This window comes from Elephas maximus, chromosome 10 (genome assembly GCF_024166365.1).
Source record: "Elephas maximus indicus isolate mEleMax1 chromosome 10, mEleMax1 primary haplotype, whole genome shotgun sequence".
Classification (NCBI taxonomy): Eukaryota; Metazoa; Chordata; class Mammalia; order Proboscidea; family Elephantidae; genus Elephas; species Elephas maximus.
Genome location: NC_064828.1, coordinates 84,380,577 through 84,401,898, shown reverse-complemented (window position 1 = coordinate 84,401,898; position 21,322 = coordinate 84,380,577). Strand labels below are relative to the sequence as shown.

The 21,322-nt window shown below is 39.5% G+C and overlaps 1 protein-coding gene across 19 annotated transcripts in view; it reads right to left on the bottom strand.

Annotated features, from left to right (window-relative positions):
• SIPA1L1 (signal induced proliferation associated 1 like 1) overlaps positions 1-21,322 on the bottom strand; it is a 412,099-nt gene that overhangs the window by 101,275 nt on the left and 289,502 nt on the right. For all 19 annotated transcript variants that reach the window (XM_049898770.1, XM_049898772.1, XM_049898754.1 and 16 more), the window contains one exon: positions 2,599-2,773. In XM_049898770.1, the coding sequence (XP_049754727.1) occupies positions 2,599-2,773 (175 nt within the window). The remainder of the gene's footprint in view (positions 1-2,598; positions 2,774-21,322) is intronic.

Sequence of the window (21,322 nt, the reverse complement as noted above, 5' to 3'; positions counted from 1 at the left end):
ATCAAGCTGTTCTGTACATAATTTGACTGCTTGCCCAAACAGAACTCAACACTCTTTAAGGAAGGTAACAAAATCCAGACACTCAACAATGAAACATTTGCAATGTCCGATATCCAATCAAAAATAATCAGACATGTGAGGAAGCAGTAAAATGTAATTCAAAAACAGAAGATAATCAGTTAAAAGGAGACCCAAATGACAGAGATGATGCAATTAGCAGATGGGGGACTTTTAAAAAAGGTATTATTAAATATGTTCAAGAATTTAAAGGACAATATGAACCTAATGAGGAGGGAACGGAAGATAAAAGAAAAAGAGAACCAAATGCAACTTCTGGGTCTGAAAATTACAATATCTGATGTAAAAGTTTTATTGGATTGGATTAACAGCTGATTAAGACACTATGGAAGAAAAAAACAAAAACAAAAGACCCGCAGTGAACTTAAGACATTAATAGAAATTATCTAAACTGAAGCATAGAGTAAAAGATAGCTGAAAATAAACGGACAGAACCCCATTAATCTCAGATATATGAGTGTAATTGGAGACTCAGAAGGAAATGGGGAAGGGGTCAGAAAAAATAAGGACAGATACAAAGGCAAAAAATATTTTAATTTGATGAAAATTACAAATCAGCAGATTTTTTAAGTAACATTTACAGTGGCACATTCAGAGGGAATGACCCTTTGGGAACACTTGTTCTGGAAAGCGTTTTCTTTTTTTTTAAGGATTATACTGAAAAAAGTGTTTCTTGACACGAGAAATCAAGTTAGATGAAATGTGATGCAATTATCTCAGTACACAGCCAAAATTCATTTCTGGGTGTCCCACGGCCAATAGGAGGCTGCTGAGTATGTGAAGAGGATGCTCCTTACCTACTTCTGTGGTCCGTCACGGTTTAATACCTGTTGAGATGACAAGGCTAATGATTCCTCTAACCTATGAGGTAAGAGAGATAGTGCTGCACACTGCTTTCCTCGGGGCTTTGGAATAGAAACACTTTCTACTTTTCATTCACTTAAGGAAACTTGACACTCTGAAAGGACAGAGAAGATACTGTGAATCCTGAGAAGACAAGCCGTAAAAGGTTTCAAAGAGCCTTAAAGAAGAGTAGTTCAGTAAAAACGAGCCCTTCCTGCTGAATGTATTGCATAATTTTGAAACTGCAGTTAGAGGCAGTTTGCTAATCCAGGCTCATCCCCCTGTAGCCTTTGCAGTTGTTGGGATAATGGGGCAAAATGTGCATAGAAGTGCTTATTCTGCTTATTCCACTGCCTTACTTGATGCTGCACTGGTTAACTACGGCTTTGCTAAACATTTCTCACATTGTGCTTTATCATCAAGTGGTGGCTGTGAATGTGTAAAAACACAAATAATATAAAACCATATGGACTCCCAATCTGACCATTCATTATAGAATCGAGGTGCTTATTACATTCTCTTTCCAGATCCTTTTAATAGTCCTTTGTGGTGATAACAACCTATAAAACGCAACAAATTGGACACCGTGAGTGAAATGCACGGGGGGAATATCAGAACATCTGGGGGAAAAAGAGAGTTTAAGGGCATATTGAGAATTAACATTCACTTTGGTTGCAAGCAGAATGTAGAATGTTAAAATAATATTTAAGATGTTACGCTATTTATGGGTTTTAATAGTCTCTCTTGCATGTTGTTTCCAAGTTGGCAACAGCAAAACCATGGCAACAGGAAATTCTTCCCTGCAGTGGAGTTTATGAATGTTTTTCTGTTTTCATGACTCAATTCCTTATTTAATTTCCTGTACAGAAAATCAGAGATTACTATAGGCTGTAATACAGATTGCTAATCCAAAGACCTTCTCAAAAACAAAAGATACAAAACAAAGAAGCAGGTCACAGGTGTCTATGGGTGGATTTTGAGATCAAAACTTGCCTCTGTATAGACACACCGCAGGAGTCAACATACTCTAATCAAAATAGATACTTGAGTATTTAACTATTTTCTTCATGACCTGGGGAATGGAGGGGATAACCCTGTATGTCCATGCTCCACAACTAAGCAGACTGCTTCATTAGTGTGCTTTTAATCAACACATTTTATGAACTAAACTAATATTTTAGCTTAAAATGACTATTTCCTTAGAGATTAAGGGTAAACTGGACAAAGACAGAGAGTAAACAAAATCCCCTAATATTAAAAGAACACAAAAATGACAAAGGCTGACTATATAGATAAGCATGAGGATTATGAAATGTATTAGCAAAAGTCAAAAATTTTAGAGCTTATGAGCAGGTAGTTACAAGTTTCTGGAGTCTCCCATCACCCCAACATTCATCTAAGTATAATGAAATTTAGACTTTTTATCTCTAGGTGCAATTCTGCATGATTTGACTTCAAGGCTCTATTCCGGTCACACCTCTGACAACAATAATCCTAGCAACTTTGATTACGATCTTCAGTTGTTCTCGGGCCACATTCTCCCTCTCTGGCTTCCTCTCCCCAGTGACCAGCATTTTTCGGTAATAAATGACAATGTGGTTTTACAGGTAATTTAGCAGAGGCACATCACACAGTAGAAGGAAAATAAGCCTAAAGGAGGGTATCCATATTTCTTACTTTTGGTGTCAAGCTGTGCACGGTACTTCTCAAATCCCTTGAGCCGAACTCGTTCTCCCAACAGCTGAAGGAATTCCTCAAAGGCTGGGCTGGCTGATTCATTGTTGTACATCTCTTCTTCTGTGCTCTGTCCAGCTTTGCAGTACATGATGCCTACTTTCTGCTGATAGTTCAGCTGTGAAACAGACAATGCAAGGCATGTAAATATAGGCAGATCCACTTGACACTGCTTAAAAGCTACTAAGTCCTGTAAGGCACACGCCCAACAGATACCTAACTATAGGTACATCTTTCTTCTCTTGAAATTCTTGTTTTAATCTTTTGTCACTCATCCAAAAAAGACAATGGAGCAAATATCTATATCTTCATGAATAAAAAGAAAAGTCCCCCCCGTCCCAAAAAATTAATTAAAATTGCCTGAATGTTAGAATACATGTTGATGCTTTAGGCAAATTCTCTTAATTGATTACAAAGTCCAAAATGAGGCTCTACAAAACAGTCTCACAACAAAGGCAATTCTTTTTCAGTGACCTTCCCCTTTCAAAAAAGAGGGGTCTTTACGAATTTAAAAGCAGATGTCCACTTTGCAAAAAACTTTAAATTGTTTTACACCAGAAAGGCCATTAACATCTTTGCAATTTTTTTTTGAAAAACTGGAAAAGACTTATCTACCAATGCCAGTCTTCCAATATACTAAATTATAAATTTTGATTATATGTTTGTTAGAGCACCAGAATCATCAAAAATGTAGTTATAAAAACCTCTTCAAAGAGCATTTCCCTCAAGTGAAGTGTGTGGATAAAAAAAAAAAAAAAATAGGTACTTTAAATAGGGCTTTGCAATGGCATATCATCTAGTTACAGATATCCTCTCTCCATACAGTTAAAAAGAGGCATCCAGGTGATCTAAATATAATACAACATTAATGAAAACATTTATTCATCATCAAAAAGCCTCATGTTCCTGCCAACAAATTTTAAGAGGGTACGTACTAGTCTTTCAACAAGACATGAGTTTCCAATATAAAAATTTAAACTTTTAATTCTTCAGTAAAATCAGTGTAATCAATACCACAAAATCATATCTGCAGAGGCGGAGCCAAGATGGTGGACTAGGCAGACGCTACCTCGGATCCCTCTTACAACAAAGACATGGAAAAACAAGTGAATCGATCACATACATAACAATCTACGAACCCTGAACAAAAAACACAGATTTAGAGACGGAGAACGAACTAATACGGGGAAGCAGCGATTGTTTCCAGAGCCTGGAGCCAGCGTACCAGTCAGGTACGGGACAAGCACAGAGAGCGGCTCCACCCCCTGAACTAACCCCAGGAGGGGGACCAGCCAGTTCCGCGGGCAGCAAGGGACGCGCCGGTAGAAGAAGTCCCCGGGAGGCAGTGACTGGTCTTGGAACGGGGAGAGCAGCATCCCAGCCGGGGAACCGTCCTGCCGGGATTTGGACTGGACGCAGGTACGGCATAAACACGGAGAGCTGCTCCACCCCCCTGAACTAACCCCAGGACGGGGCTCAGCCGGGTCGCGCGGGCGGCGTGGGACGCAGCCGATAGGAGAAGTCCCCGGGAGGCAGCGACTGGTATTGGAGCGGGGAGAACAGCGTCCCAGCTGGGACACTCGGTCACGGCACAAGCACGGGGAGCTGCTCCACCCATCTGAACTAACCCCGGGAGGGGGCACAACTGGTTCGCGGAGGCGGCACGGCCACGCGGCTGGAGGGACGAGAAGTCCCCGGGAGGCAGCCACTGATTTTGGAGTCGAGAGTGCACCGTCCCAGTAGGGGAGCCTTGACGCTGGGCGTGGGGCTGGAAGCGGAGGATCCGACCGTGACTCCAGCGGGCCAGACCCCCGGGGGGCAATCTTCACACAGCCAGCACACATAGGCGAGGCGCCCGCGGGAATCTCAGATATAATAGTCATTCCAAGCAAGACAAGCAACTCTGGCTATATTCTGAGGTGCTACTCTCCTATCTCTCTGTTCCCTCCCCCACCCTCCCCAGGCGGCTTCATTAACATCCGAATACCCTGAGCCAGAGGGAGAACTCTGATAGGGATCGGACTGCATTTTTTTTTTGAGCGGATTTTCTGGAAAAACTAGTTTCCCAGTGATGGCTCGGAGACAACAATCCATATCAAACCACTTAAAGAAGCAGACCATGACAGCTTCTCCAACCCCCCAAACAAAAGAATCAAAATCTTTCCCAAATGAAGAAACACTCCTGGAATTATCAGATACAGAATATAAAAAACTAATTTACAGAATGCTTAAAGATATCACAAATGAAATTAGGATAACTGCAGAAAAAGCCAAGGAACACACTGATAAAACTGTTGAAGAACTCAAAAAGATTATTCAAGAACATAGTGGAAAAATTAATAAGTTGCAAGAATCCATAGAGAGACAGCATGTAGAAATCCAAAAGATTAACAATAAAATTACAGAATTAGACAATGCAATAGGAAGTCAGAGGAGCAGACTCGAGCAATTAGAATGTAGACTGGGACTTCTGAAGGACCAGGGAATCAACACCAACATAGCTGAAAAAAAATCAGATAAAAGAATTAAAAAAAATGAAGAAACCCTAAGAATCATGTGGGACTCTATCAAGAAGGATAACCTGCGGGTGATTGGAGTCCCAGAACAGGGAGAGGGGACAGAAAACACAGAGAAAATAGCTGAAGAACTCCTGACACAAAACTTCCCTGACATCATGAAAGACGAAAGGATATCTATCCAAGATGCTCATCGAACCCCATTTAAGATTGATCCAAAAAGAAAAACACCAAGACATATTATCATCAAACTCAACAAAACCAAAGATAAACAGAAAATTTTAAAAGCAGCCAGGGAGAAAAGAAAGGTTTCCTTCAAGGGAGAATCAATAAGAATAAGTTCAGACTACTCAGCAGAAACCATGCAGGCAAGAAGGGAATGGGACGACATATACAGAACACTGAAGGAGAAAAACTGCCAGCCAAGGATCATATATCCAGCAAAACTCTCTCTGAAATATGAAGGCGAAATTAAGATATTTACAGACAAGCACAAGTTTAGAGAATTTGCAAAAACCAAACCAAAGCTACAAGAAATATTAAAGGATATTGTTTGGTCAGAGAACCAATAATATCAGATATCAGCACAACACAAGGTCACAAAAGAGAACGTCCTGATATCAACTCAAATAGGGAAATCACAAAAACAAACAAATTAAGATTAATTAAAAAAAAAAATACACATAACAGGGAATCATGGAAATCAATAGGTAAAAGATCACAATAATCAAAAAGAGGGACTAAATACAGGAGGCATTGAACTGCCATATGGAGAGTGATACAAGGCGATATGGAACAATACAAGTTAGGTTTTTACTTAGAAAAATAGGGGTAAATAATAAGGTAACCACAAAAAGGTATAACAACTCTATAACTCAAGATAAAAACCAAGAAAAACGTAACGACTCAACTAACATAAAGTCAAACACTATGAAAATGAGGATCTCACAATTTACTAAGAAAAACGCCTCAGCACAAAAAAGTATGTGGAAAAATGAAATTGTCAACAACACACATAAAAAGGCATCAAAATGACAGCACTAAAAACTTATTTATCTATAATTACCCTGAATGTAAATGGACTAAATGCACCAATAAAGAGACAGAGAGTCACAGACTGGATAAAGAAACACGATCCATCTATATGCTGCCTACAAGAGACACACCTTAGACTTAGAGACACAAACAAACTAAAACTCAAAGGATGGAAAAAAATATATCAAGCAAACAATAAGCAAAAAAGAAGAGGAGTAGCAATATTAATTTCTGACAAAATAGACTTTAGACTTAAATCCACCACAAAGGATAAAGAAGGACACTATATAATGATAAAAGGGACAATTGATCAGGAAGACATAACCATACTAAATATTTATGCACCCAATGACAGGGCTGCAAGATACATAAGTCAAATTTTAACAGAATTGAAAAGTGACATAGATACCTCCACAATTATAGTAGGAGACTTCAACACACCACTTTCGGAGAAGGACAGGACATCCAGTAAGAAGCTCAATAGAGACACAGAAGATCTAATTACAACAATCAACCAACTTGACCTCATTGACTTATACAGAACTCTCCACCCAACTGCTGCAAAATACACTTTCTTTTCTAGCGCACATGGAACATTCTCTAGAATAGACCACATAATAGGTCATAAAACAAACCTTTGCAGAGTCCAAAACATCGAAATATTACAAAGCATCTTCTCAGACCACAAGGCAATAAAACTAGAGATCAATAACAGAAAAACTAGGGAAAAGAAATCAAATACTTGGAAAATGAACAATACCCTCCTGAAAAAAGACTGGGTTATAGAAGACATCAAGGAGGGAATAAGGAAATTCATAGAATGCAACGAGAATGAAAATACTTCCTATCAAAACCTCTGGGACACAGCAAAAGCAGTGCTCAGAGGCCAATTTATATCGATAAATGCACACATACAAAAAGAAGAAAGAGCCAAGATCAGAGAACTGTCCCTACAACTTGAACAAATAGAAACTGAGCAACAAAAGAATGCATCAAGCACTAGAAGAAAACAAATAATAAAAATTAGAGCTGAACTAAATGAATTAGAGAACAGAAAAACAATTGAAAGAATTAACAAAGCCAAAAGCTGGTTCTTTGAAAAAATTAACAAAATTGATAAACCATTGGCTAGACTGACTAAAGAAATACAGGAAACAAATAACCCGAATAAGAAACGAGAAGGACCACATCACAACAGAACCAAATGAAATTAAAAGAATCATTTCAGATTATTATGAAAAATTGTACTCTAACAAATTTGAAAACCTAGAAGAAATGGATGAATTCCTGGAAAAACACTACCTACCTAAACTAACACATTCAGAAGTAGAAAAACTAAATAGACCCATAACAAAAAAAGAGATTGAAATGGTAATCAAAAAACTCCCAACAAAAAGAAGCCCTGGCCCGGACGGCTTCCCTGCAGAGTTCTACCAAACTTTCAGAGAAGAGTTAACACCACTACTTCTGAAGGTATTCCAAAGCATAGAAAATGACGGAATACTACCCAACTCATTCTATGAAGCCACCATCTCCCTGATACCAAAACCAGGTAAAGACATTACAAAAAAAGAAAATGATAGACCTATATCCCTCATGAACATAGATGCAAAAATCCTCAACAAAATTCTAGCCAATAGAATCCAACAACACATCAAAAAAATAATTCACCCTGATCAAGTGGGATTTATACCAGGTATGCAACGCTGGTTTAATATCAGAAAAACCATTAATGTAATCCATCACATAAATAAAACAAAAGACAAAAACCACATGATCTTATCAATTGATGCAGAAAAGGCATTTGACAAAGTCCAACACCCATTTATGATAAAAACTCTTACCAAAATAGGAATTGAAGGAAAATTCCTCAACATAATAAAGGGCATCTATGCAAAGCCAACAGCCAATATCACTCTAAATGGAGAGAACCTGAAAGCATTTCCCTTGAGAACGGGAACCAGACAAGGATGTCCTTTATCACCGCTCTTATTCAACATCGTGTTGGAAGTCCTAGCCAGGGCAATTAGGCTAGACAAAGAACTAAAAGGTATCCGGATTGGCAAAGAAGAAGTAAAGTTATCACTATTTGCAGATGACATGATTATATACACAGAAAACCCTAAGGAATCCTCCAGAAAACTACTGAAACTAATAGAAGAGTTTGGCAGAGTCTCAGGTTATAAAATAAACATACAAAAATCACTTGGATTCCTCTACATCAACAAAAAGAATACCAAAGAGGAAATAACCAAATCAATACCATTCACAGTAGCCCCCAAGAAGATACTTAGGAATAAATCTTACCAAGGATGTAAAAGACCTATACAAAGAAAACTACAAAGCTCTACTACAAGAAATTCAAAAGGACATACGTAAGTGGAAAAACATACCTTGCTCATGGATAGGAAGACTTAACATAGTAAAAATGTCTATTCTACCAAAAGCCATCTATACATTTAACGCACTTCCGATCCAAATTCCAATGTCATATTTTAAGGGGATAGAGAAACAAATCACCAATTTCATATGGAAGGGAAAGAAGCCCCGGATAAGCAAAGCACTACTGAAAAAGAAGAAGAAAGTGGGAGGCCTCACTTTACCTGACTTCAGAACCTATTATACAGCTACAGTAGTCAAAACAGCCTGGTACTGGTACAACAACAGGCACATAGACCAATGGAAGAGAATTGAGAACCCAGACATAGATCCATCCACATATGAGCAGCTGATATTTGACAAAGGACCAGTGTCAATTAATTGGGGAAAAGATAGCCTTTTTAACAAATGGTGCTGGCATAACTGGATATCCATTTGCAAAAAAATCAAACAGGACCCATACCTCACACCATGCACAAAAACTAACTCCAAGTGGATCAAAGACCTAAACATAAAGACTAAAACGATAAAGATCATGGAAGAAAAAATTGGGACAACCCTAGGAGCCCTAACACAAGGTATAAACAGAATACAAAACATTACCAAAAATGATGAAGAGAAACCCGATAACTGGGAGCTCCTAAAAATCAAACACCTATGCTCATCTAAAGACTTCTCCAAAAGAGTAAAAAGACCACCTACAGATTGGGAAAGAATTTTCAGCTATGACATCTCCGACCAGCGCCTGATCTCTAAAATCTACATGATTCTGTCAAAACTCAACCACAAAAAGATAAACAACCCAATCAAGAAGTGGGCAAAGGATATGAACACACATTTCATTAAAGAAGATATTCAGGCAGCCAACAGATACATGAGAAAATGCTCACGATCATTATCCATTAGAGAAATGCAAATTAAAACTACGATGAGATTCCATCTCACACCAACTAGACTGGCATTAATCCAAAAAACACAAAATAATAAATGTTGGAGAGGCTGCGGAGAGATTGGAACTCTCATACACTGCTGGTGGGAATGTAAAATGGTACAACCACTTTGGAAATCTATCTGGCGTTTTCTTAAAAAGTTAGAAATAGAACTACCATACAACCCAGAAATCCCACTCCTCGGAATATACCCTAGAGATACAAGAGCCTTCATTCAAACAGATATATGCACACCCATGTTTATTGCAGCTCTGTTTACAATAGCAAAAAGTTGGAAGCAATCAAGGTGTCCATCAACGGATGAATGGGTAAATAAATTGTGGTATATTCACACAATGGAATACTACGCATCGATAAAGAACAGTGACGAATCTCTGAAACATTTCATAACATGGAGGAACCTGGAAGGCATTATGCTGAGCGAAATGAGTCAGAGGCAAAAGGACAAATATTGTATAAGACCACTATTATAAGATCTTGAGAAATAGTAAACCTGAGAAGAACACATACTTTTGTGGTTACGAGGGGGGGAGGGAGGGAAGGTGGGAGAGGGTTTTTTATTGATTAATCAGTAGATAAGAACTGCTTTAGGTGAAGGGAAAGACAACACTCAATACATGCAAGGTCAGCTCAATTGGACTGGACCAAAAGCAAAGAAGTTTCCGGGATAAAATGAATGCTTCAAAGGTCAGCGGAGCAAGCGCGGGGGTCTGGGGAACATGGTTTGAGGGGACTTCTAAGTCAATTGGCAAAATAATTCTATTATGAAATCATTCTGCATCCCACTTTGAAATGTGGCGTCTGGGGTCTTAAATGCTAACAAGCGGCCATCTAAGATGCATCAATTGGTCTCAACCCACCTGGAGCAAAGGAAAATGAAGAACACCAAGGCCACACGACAACTAAGAGCCCAAGAGACAGAAAGGGCCACGTGAACCACAGACCTACATCATCCTGAGACCAGAAGACCTAGTTGGTGCCCGGCCACAATCGATGACTGCCCTGACAGGGAGCACGGCAGAGGACCCCTGAGGGTGCAGGAGATCAGGGGGATACAGACCCCAAATTCTCATGAAAAGACCAAACTTAATGGTCTGACTGAGACTAGAGGAATCCCGGCGGCCATGCTCCCCAGACCTTCTGTTGGCACAGGACAGGAACCATCCCCGAAGACAACTCATCAGACATGAAAGGGACTGGTCAGCGGGTGGGAGAGAGACGCTGATGAAGAGTGAGCTAATTATATCAGGTGGACACTTGAGAGTGTGTTGGCAACTCTTGTCTGGAGGGGGGATGGGAGGATAGAGAGAGAGGGAAGCCGGCAAAATTGTCAAGAAAGGAGAGACTGAAAGGGCTGACTCAAGAGGGGGAGAGCAAGTGGGAGTAGGGAGTGAGATGTATGTAAACTTATATGTGACAGACTGATTGGATTTGTAAACGTTCACTTGAAGCTTAATAAAAGTTATTAAAAAAAATCATATCTGCAAGCTGGCACTGCAACCACTGCATCAGTAAATTTTCATCTAATAAAAGGAAAGGAGGAAGGGAGGAGGCGGGATTTCAATAGCTAACATCTATTCAACACCTACTACATGTCAACAGCTATGTTTGGCGTTTAACATATATTATCATGCATCTAACCCTCACAACAGCCCATAAGGCAAATATTACTGTTTTACAGATAAGAAAAAAGAAGAGAACAGAAGGTAACTAGCCCAGTAGGGAGGGACACAAGACTGTGTACTGTTAGTTCTGTGACTCAGTGCTATTACATATAACCAGGACTCGACCAGCCCCGCCTTGCTGTTTCTATTCCAACATCTCCTCAACCCTTTCACTGAAATTCTAAAGTTGAAAAGAGAAAACCAGAAGTTAAGCAAACACATTTGGCGGCAAAACATGATACGAGGCTGATCACACTTTTTATTTATTCTTCCTTGCGTGAATATTCATACTTTTTGCCTCAGAAACATTAATGTGTTTGACTGCAGGATGTCCCAGATCCCACTGGGAGTGTTACTATACATGTGTGTTATATTACCCTCCTAAAATCTGAAAAGTTCTGAATTCTGAAACACATCCAGTCACTGGCCGTTTACATAAGGGACTGTAAACTAAACTGCCTTTTTCAGCTTTCCAAACCAAAAGGTTCAGCACAGTGATAACACAGAAAATGCCATCGGGGAAGAGATCCTTGCTTGCTTTTCCCTCCCACACTGCACCCTGTCTAATTGACAAAGAAGCTCAATAGCCTGTACATGACTCATAGACATGAAAGCTCCCTGAAGTTTTCCTGTAATTGTATAGAATTGACTCTACCTTAAATGGTGAATGTACTTGATGGTTGTTGGAGGCTTAGTTCACCCAGAGGCACCTGGGAAAAAAGTCCTGGTGATCTACCTCCCAAAACCCTGTGGAGCACGGTTCTGCTCTGACACACACAGGGTGGCCATGAGTGAAGGCTGATTCTACCTGTGCTCATGAGTGGAAGGCTAAGTTCTAAATCTGAAACTTGCAAATAACTGGACACATAGATATTGGAATATTTTTTAAATAGCATACAATCTTACACTGTTGCTTCGTTTTAATTAACAACACAAACACATTTGAGACTTAGTTTATTTTTATACACCACACTTAGGAAAAAAAAAAACCAAGGTTAAACCTACCTCACACAGATGATATTTAACCCACTTCCCAGCTGGCCTACTTAATGCGTGAATGTGGCTAATGCTTTCAGGGGGAACTCCCACAGGTACAGATTTCGTTTTAGCTTTAGGAACTGAGCTGTCCACTGTATTAGGTCTCAACAAACAGAAGAGTAGTGTAGTGGTAGGCTCCATGTCTGTTAGAAAAGAATTCCTTAACACAGCCAGATCCCAGGGCTGACAATCAGTTATCTTACTCTCGCCCTGCAGGGAGAGCCATCAAAGAGATAAAGCAATCTGGAGAAAGGAAGGAGCTTTGAGTCATTTGCTGTCTGGCCCTGTGCTTCCCAGGCTAGCCTTCACATGCAACAATGTTAAACAAAAGTCACCCTGTTCAACAAGAAGCATCCTGGTGAAGCTGGATTTGTGGATGGCTTTTAAAAACTTCTTAGATAAATGCCTAAGATTTCATTGTGCAACATTCAAAGGGATTCATTTATAAAAAAAAAAAAAGTTCACTGCAGAGAGCAGATAAGTAACCAATCTTCAGGAAGCCCATTGGAGAAGCAAAGTTCAAGGGCAGTGAGACAATGTCTCCTTCTTTTCACCGGTTTCTAACACTCGTATGAAGTCCACCTGCAGATAAGAGAACAAACTGGTTTTGTTGGCTATGAAAGGAATGCTCCCAATTTAAGGATTAGGAAATTTGTTAGAATGTCAAATTTCCCCCAGTTTGGAACTGTCAAATGTCGCCTGCTTTCCGGTGACAGTATGACTACATCCATGGCTTCTCCAACTAAATCGTGGTAGCTGGCATTCTCTGAACTCAAGCTCCTAGAATCCTTAGTTAGCAACTATGTTCTCATGAGAAGCTGGTAAGAAGATACATAAACGTAAGAAGGAAAATTTCCTGAAGAGGAAATAAAAAGGGAGCTAAAGCTATGGTTTGGAGACTTGGGACTGTCATGTGCTTCTTTAAACAGCATTTTTCCTTTGAGACACACACACAAACATGATGTCTATGAATAAACATCAATGTAATGAGCAAAAATACAGTTCACAGATGATACCAAAAGCCATCCTGAGAAGAGGGTGGGCTCATCCACAGGACAGGATTTTGCTTTGGGTAATCTCTGGATCTTCTGACAATGCTGCTATAATTCCATGCCTGAACGCAAACTGTTCAAATGGAGCACTGATAGAAATGTTTGAGCACCTGACAATTATTTATGTTATAAAAAGTGATGAGGGGACGTTGAGCTTCTGTAGGGGCGACGGAAAACCTGGTAATACTTAAGGACAATATGATAGACATAATTAATATCAATGAATTACACATGTGAAGATAATTGAAATAATATTTTGCTACTTACATATTTACCACAATTAAAAAAAAAAAAGTGATGATGGTCAGTCCAACAAGACAAAGGCTATATTTGAGATGAAGGTCTTGAATCCCAACAAAGGAAAATGTTTGGTGGGCTCCCATGGCTGGGCACAAACAGTACATAAAATTGCTCTTTCTCTCCTAAAGTACGTACTTTAACACAGAATTGAAAAACAAACAAACAAAAAGATACTACAATCTTACTTATAGAGGCTTGAGTTTCTGGAAAAATGGATGACAACGTCAGAGACCTTACCAATAAAAACAGATTTGAAGAACCAAGTTCTCAGAGTCGTAATCTTACAAGTCTTGCATCTTCCCTGATGTGACAGCCAGAGACAGCCACAGAGCCCAGGCCATGAAAACAACTCAGTTTCTTATGTTCTTACAAATCTTTTTATTGTATTGTCTTAGTCAATCCAGAATTTTAAAATAGTCAACATTCATTCTTGGCTGTAAAAACAAAAATCTGGAAAAGGCTTCTTTGGTTAGGCTGTTTTCAAACTCTACTACTTGTGACTACCACCAACACATGGTAGAGATGTGATTCTCAGGCATGCTGTCCAAATGAAGACTCTGTCCTGTGAACTACAGGCCCACGTCAACCAATTCACATGTGACCAGTTCTCTACTGATAAAATTATACTTCATCAAAGTCTTTAGGGAAGCTGAGGGAAAAAAGGAGGCTGTTGGAGTGGGAAGGGGGATAGATATCAATATGCAGGTGCTGGAAGTTCTTAGCCTTCACCTATAAGGCTGGAATAACAGAATCCCATGCTCAACAAATACCAACATGGAGTTCAGCAAAACAGCATACCTACCAAAACCAAACCTAGTGCCGTCGAGTCGATTTCAACTCATAGTGACCCTACAGGCCAGAGTAGAACTGCCCCATAGAGTTTCCAAGGAGTGCCTGGTGGATTCGAACTGCCGATCCTTTGCTCAGCAGCCGTAGCACTTAACCACTACACCACCAGGGTTTCCAGCATACCTACAGGCACGTTAAATGACTGATTTTCTTTCTCACTAATCTTATCTACTATATACATTTGGAAAAATTCAAACTCTCATCTAAAGAGAACAAATTAACCACCCTGAAGTGAGAAATGCATGACCCCCAACTCCAACACACAAAAACAAAACAAAGCTACAAAAATAAACAGAATACAGGTAAGATGTTATTGTTAGCTGCCACGGAGTTGGCCCCTGACTCACAGGGACACTATGTACAATGGGATCTGACCATTGTGATCCATAGGGTTTTCACTGGTTGATTTTTGGAAGCAGACAACCAGGTTTTTCTTCCTAGTCTGTATCAGTCTGGAAGCTCTGCTGAAACCTGTTCAACATCACAACAACTTGTAAGCCTCCAGTGACAGACAGGTAGTGGCTACAGATGAGGTACCCTGATGGAACATCAAACCTGAATTTTTTTCAGGTCTGTGGCCTTTCAGAAGCAGATTGCTGGGCCTGTTTTCTGAGGCACCTCAAGGTGAATATGAACTAACCTTCTGGCTGTGCCACCCAGGGAGCACTGAAGTGCTAGCCAGTGCAACAAGGCAAGAAAAGGAAATTAAAAAAAAAAAAAGTTCATAGTTTTCCTTTATCTGAGAATATCTTGATGTACCCTTCATTCCTAAAGGGTATTTTCCCCGAATACAGAGTTCTGGCTAGGCGGTCCTTTTCTTCTAGCACTGGGAAAGTTTTGTGACACTTCCTTCTGGCCTCCGTGGTTTTGCATGAGAAATCTGGTTTTGCATGAGAAAAAATTCGGATTGTTTTACATTTATATAAGTAAGGTGTCATTTCTCCTTCACTTCTTTCTTTGTCTTTTGTTTCCAGAAATATGACTACGATATGTGCTGGCGGGAGCCCTGGTGACACAGTGGTTAAGAGCTACAGCTTCTTACCAAAAGGTCGGCAGTTCGAATCTTTGGAAATCCTATAGGGCAGTTCTACCCTGTCCTATAGGGTCGCCATGAATCAGAATCAGTGTGAGGGCAATGCGTTTGGTTTTGTTTTTGGTGTGTTGGTGTGATTTTTTTTTTTTTTTTTAATTTGGTTTTGCTCAGCTTTTTCAATCTGTGGGTTTGTCTGTTTTGCCAAATTTGGGCAGTTTTTAGCCACTATTTCTTTGCATACTGCTTCAGGCCTTCTTTTTCCCTTTCTTGCAGGACTTTGATGGCATGATTATTTAATCTGTTGTTATAGTTCCACAAGTTCCTGAGGCCTCACTCCCCCGCCGCCCCCCCCCCGCCGTTGTTCAGATTGGGTGGCTTCTATTGTTCTCTCCTTATGATTTTTTTCCTCTCTCCCTTCCGTTTTGCTGTTAATCCCATCTATTGTATATTTTCCGTTTTGGTTTTCGGTATTATATTTTCCAGTTCTAACATTTTGTTTATTTATATCTTGTATTTCTTTGCTGAGACTTTCTATTTTTTTCACTATATTACAATCAAGTTTGTAAGTGCTCATCAAAGCATTTTTATAATGACTGCTTTAAAATCCTTGTCAGATAATTCCAACATCTGTGTCATCTCAGTGTCGGCATTCGTTGACTGTCTTTTCTCATTCAAGTTAGATTGTCCTGGTTGCTGGTATGGGTAGTGATTTTCAATTTAAATCTGGACATTCTAGATATGATGCTATGAGACTCTGGATCTTACTTAAATCACTTGTTTTAACAGGCTTATGCACGCCACTCTGGTAGTGGAAGAGGGGCCACTTTCTGCAATACTGTCAGATGGGATTTTAAATCAGGTTCCCCCTTGGCCTCTGCTGACATCTAGGGACAAGTGCTCCTCTTTCTTGCTGGACGAGGGCAGCAGTTCTAGTTCCCTACAAGGCCTCCGCTGATACCACCTGTGCTGTGAAGGCAGGGATGCCTCATTACTGCTCCCCATGTGTCTTTCACTGAAATCGCAAGAGAAAACAAGGATATATACCTACTCCTTATTATCAACTACCTCGTTATCTGACATTTCTCATTTCTGATAATAGTAAAAATTCTGACTATTTTGCATATTAACAACTTTGCCAACCTACATGTCCTCGCTGTAAACATCTAGTCCAGGGTATATGGAAGGAGTTGCAGTGCCACTGTAAGGGTATTTAACCCCAGTCTAGAACCCTCCAGGTTTGCATCTCCCCACCCTTCGCCCCATGCTTGCCTCTGTGGAACCGCCCCCTAGCTGAGGCTACCACACACTGCCCATCCCTGCTTCCTGCACTGAGTACACTGCGGAGCCCAAGCTGGGACACTGGGCAGTTGAGGACATCCAGCCAGGGGCCCACAGCATCGATTTGGATTCCAGTAAGCAGAGCGAGGGCAAGCCCATAACTGGAGTAGGTACAAAGGGGCTGCGGTCACCCAGCAGGGAGGGCTCTGGGGTCAGGGAAGAGGGAATCTAGGGCAGGAAATCAAGAATATTTCGCACAACGCTGATTTTCACTTAACACCCTGTTCTTTGGAACCTAACCATGTCAGTACGTAAACAGTGGGTGTATTTTGCTGCTGCTGGGTGGTGCTCAATGTCTTCTCTCTCCACTAGGCCTCCTCTGATTCACCCCAGCAGGAGTGTGTGTGCGGGGGGGCGGGGGGGGGGGTGGTGTTTGGACGAAGTAGAAAGCTTATTGCTTAAAAGTTTTCTGTCTTTCTAGGGCTGTCCCTTATTATGGTTCTTTGGTTAAAGACAGCAGACTTTTGTTGAGGCTTTTCTGTCTCTGCCTGTTAGCATATCCAGATCGCCAGCTTCTTCAGTTACAAGTCTAGGACATATGAGGCAAAAAGAAATCCCAGGAACTCAAACCACAGTGCTGTTACTCGGACCCCAAGGTCTCTAGCCAGTCTGCCTTCTTCTCTCCACCTTTCAGATTCATTTTATTTTCGTTTTATACATAGTGTCCAGATTTCTTAGCTGTACTTAGTGGGAAGAATAGAGAAAAATACACTACTCCGTTTTTCCAGAAGCAACAGTCCAAGCTTATTTTAATATTTTATCCAGTTTTTCTGATTATTCTCTGCGGGAGAGCTGGTCTGCAACAAGTTAGTCTACCATCAAAAAACATGAAAACCTTGGTAATTTTTTTAAATCCTCATGATTCACTGGTAGCGTTCAGTTTGGTGAGTTCTTTATTCACATGATAACTCCCTTAACTACTTTCTGAAAATAAATCTCTACACTATTCTCCGAAAAAAAAAAAAAAAAAGACAAAGACTTTAGCAATTCAGTGTTGAGAGCAAAAAATGTGACTGCTTTCAAAAATGACATCTGTGGAAAAAAAAATTTGATGCTTTTAAAATTACTTATACATATGGGCATAGACATAATCTATTTTTATCTTTGACATAATATAAAGGAAATATTCCCCACATGCACATAATAAGCTTATCTAATTGTTATGTAGTGCAAAATTTCTCACTAATAAAAATAAAAGGCTTCATATTGGGTATTAAGGTGATGATAAACATACCTGATTTAACATTAAGATGAATTTCAATTATATAGGAAAACCTTTTTCATCACAGTACTATTTGAAATAGAAAAGGATTAGAATCAACCCCAATGCCTATCAATAGGGAAACGTAGGAGATGAAGTATTGTACGATACATGCAATATTACTCAGCAATAAGAACAACAGGAAAGGCTTCTAGGTACTGACATGGAAAGATCTCCAAAATACACTATCATGGGAAAATGCAGGTGTCTAAAAAAAAAAAAAAAATTTTTTTTTTTTTTTGTGTCTAGACCATGCTATATTTTGTATACAAAAAGTGGAAAAATAAGAATTTATATAAATCTGGGGCATCCGTAAAAAGAAACATAGCAATACCTGAGAAAATAATAAAAATGATAAATATGAAGGGAAGGAAGAGGGGTGTAGACAGGCACAAGGTGGGAATGGACTCCCTCGATATACTCATTGTCACAGTGTTTGAGCTTTTGGGCCATTTGAAGATATCACCTACTGAAGTCCTGTAGAAAAGAAACTAATTTTTTATTTCAAAGCTGAATTTAAAAGGAAACCCACAATTTTAACAATTAGAAAGGCTGAAAGGTCTGCAGTCAGTTATTCTGCTTTTTGGATCGTGAACCAACGGCTCCTCACCACATGTGCCTCATTACTCTTGTTGTGTTCCATCAGTGCAAACTGTAGGCCTACCATTGCCAAATACCTTCCAAGTGCTAATGCTACTGCTCATGTTATACACTGAATCTCATCACTGGAAAGGGCTCTACCAGTCACCCAGCCCAAAATCTCTTCAAATCTACTGTGAGAAGTTATCCAGCCTCAGCTGGGTAAAAGAACTTGGATGGGCTGGTGCAGAGTCATCATCAGTTGTGACCAGACAAGACAAAGCCACTGACCTGCCCGTGACCTATTAACAGCCATTGTACACCTACTTCTTACTTAGCAACTATCTTGTTATCCAACATTTTGCATTTACAACAACAGTAAAAAATCTACCATCAAACTATTTTGTGCATTAATGACATACATTTGGCAGTAACCCTTTCATGACCAGTGGGATGCAGAGCACCCACCTACATTTTTCCCCTCTTGGGTCCAGAGGGACATATGTGTTCCATATAATATTTTGTGATCTGATATGGTCATCCTCCATTTTCACATAATGACCCAGTCTATGAAACCTAACTATGTTGCGGCAAGTAAGGAGTGAGTGTATTACGTCCTGATGAGGTACATACAGGTCCATAAGTTGTCTGCAACCAGTCTGGTATCTCATAGTTTAAGAGAAGATTAAAATTTTAGGACTGGCGCATGTTCTGCCAAAGCTCCATTCACAGAAAATCAGTCTGGAAAGACTGTTTCCCCTTTGGGTCATTTTTCAAAACTACTTGCCCGAATCAAAGAAAAAAGTGGCTGTTCAAACTCATTTATCCTCACAACAAAATACTGTATCGTGGCAATCGATGGCTAAGTCAGCAAGAATTTCATTCCAGTCCTTCATCAAAGCATCAGTGCTATTCATTACCAAATAAACACTGCTTTTTCTTATATCCATTCTTAAGACATACACTGCAGACTTAGTTAAATGGCGAACATTTCCTACTATAATGTCAATCACTTGATGGGTAGGTAACTTTTTAAAAAATTGAGACCCTAAAATTTTCATTTTCTTACATTTTTTAAAAGCATCTAGAAAAAGAATAGAGATACTCATTTAGGGAAAATCACTACTGTGTATGTGAAACTTTATTTCCTAATGAAAACAGGAAGGCCTATCAATTTTCTCTTCAGCAAACTGGCATTTCTACTTTAAATATTTATAAACTGTACTCCATTTTCATTTGAGTTTAACATGTTTCATTTAATACTGGGCACTGAAAGTTTTATAACAAGGCTTGGAGGCATCTTTGGAGTTTCTTGTCCCACTTGTGGGGCAGGGGAGGAAGGATAGGGTATATATAGTGTATTGGTTAAGAACATAGCTCTGGACCCTGAATGCCTGCATTCAAGACCTGCCTCCACCAGGTGTTAACCGTGATCTGGGGGAGAAGGGGTGCCTTTCAGCCTTGTTGTGCCTCTGTGTTCCGGTCTGTAACACAGGAACAATAATGGTAGCTATATCAAAGGATTCTGAAGGCTAATTAAAATAAAATTCCTGTAAAATCCTATAAATTGCTTCACACAGTGCCTGGCATAGTCACTACTCAATAAAAATTATTTTTATCCCTCTTTTACACATGCTCCACCTTCTTGCTAAGGGGAACTTCTTGCTGCCTCACAACCACACTGTGCTCTTGTACCTTCGTGTTCTGCTCTGAGTCCAGGTCACCTCACTGTTCATTCTCTGGCCTGATGAAATTTTCTTCCCTTTCAAGGCCTACCTCAACCAGATCCATCTAACTGATCGTGATTTGGCCCCACTGGTTTACACTGCCATTGCTTTTTGTTTGCAATTCTCTTATCAAACACATTATATTAACCCTAGCTCTATTACAGTTTTTTTAAATTGTCCTTTAGACGAAGGTTTACAAAACAAATTAGTTTCTCATTGAACAAGTCAGCACACATACTGTTTTATAACATTGGTTAACAACCTCCCAACAACATGTCAATGCTCTCCCTTCTCAACCTAGGGTTCCCTATTACCAGCTTTCCTATTCCCTTGACCACTACAGTAATTTGTGAACGTATCTCCTTCATGGGTAAGGATATTTGCCTATTTATTCTCTACAGTATTTAACAACCTGCAGAGTAATACTCAATAAGCATTTATCGGATTTGAAACAGTTATGCTTACTTATAAAAGTAAGCATAATACATTATCCATAATAGGAGTTCTCTCATAGGATGGCTATCAAAATTAAGTAAGATACTGCATGCAAAGGGTTAATAACAAGTTACTATTTTAGCAGTATCAAGAACAGCTAATATTTTCTGACTATTTACCATGTGTCTAGCATTGTACTAACCACTTATATGTGAACTCCTTAAAACAGGGCCTGGGAAGACAATCTTTCATCCCCTTTGCACAGAGTACATGAGATGTATGTTTTTTAAACAGCAGATGAAGGAAAATGGCTCTGACATGGCAAATTTTAAATTGAACTAGCCATATTATTAAAAAGTTGAAGTGAATGGATAATTAAATTCCTAGTATTTCAAAATGTAGTCTTCAGGATCAAAATAATTCAAGATATGCAAAAATGTATGAAAACTTGCAAATTAAAAAAATGAAAGGTAGCATCATGCAAATTTGTACGCAGCGTTCAGGACTGCTA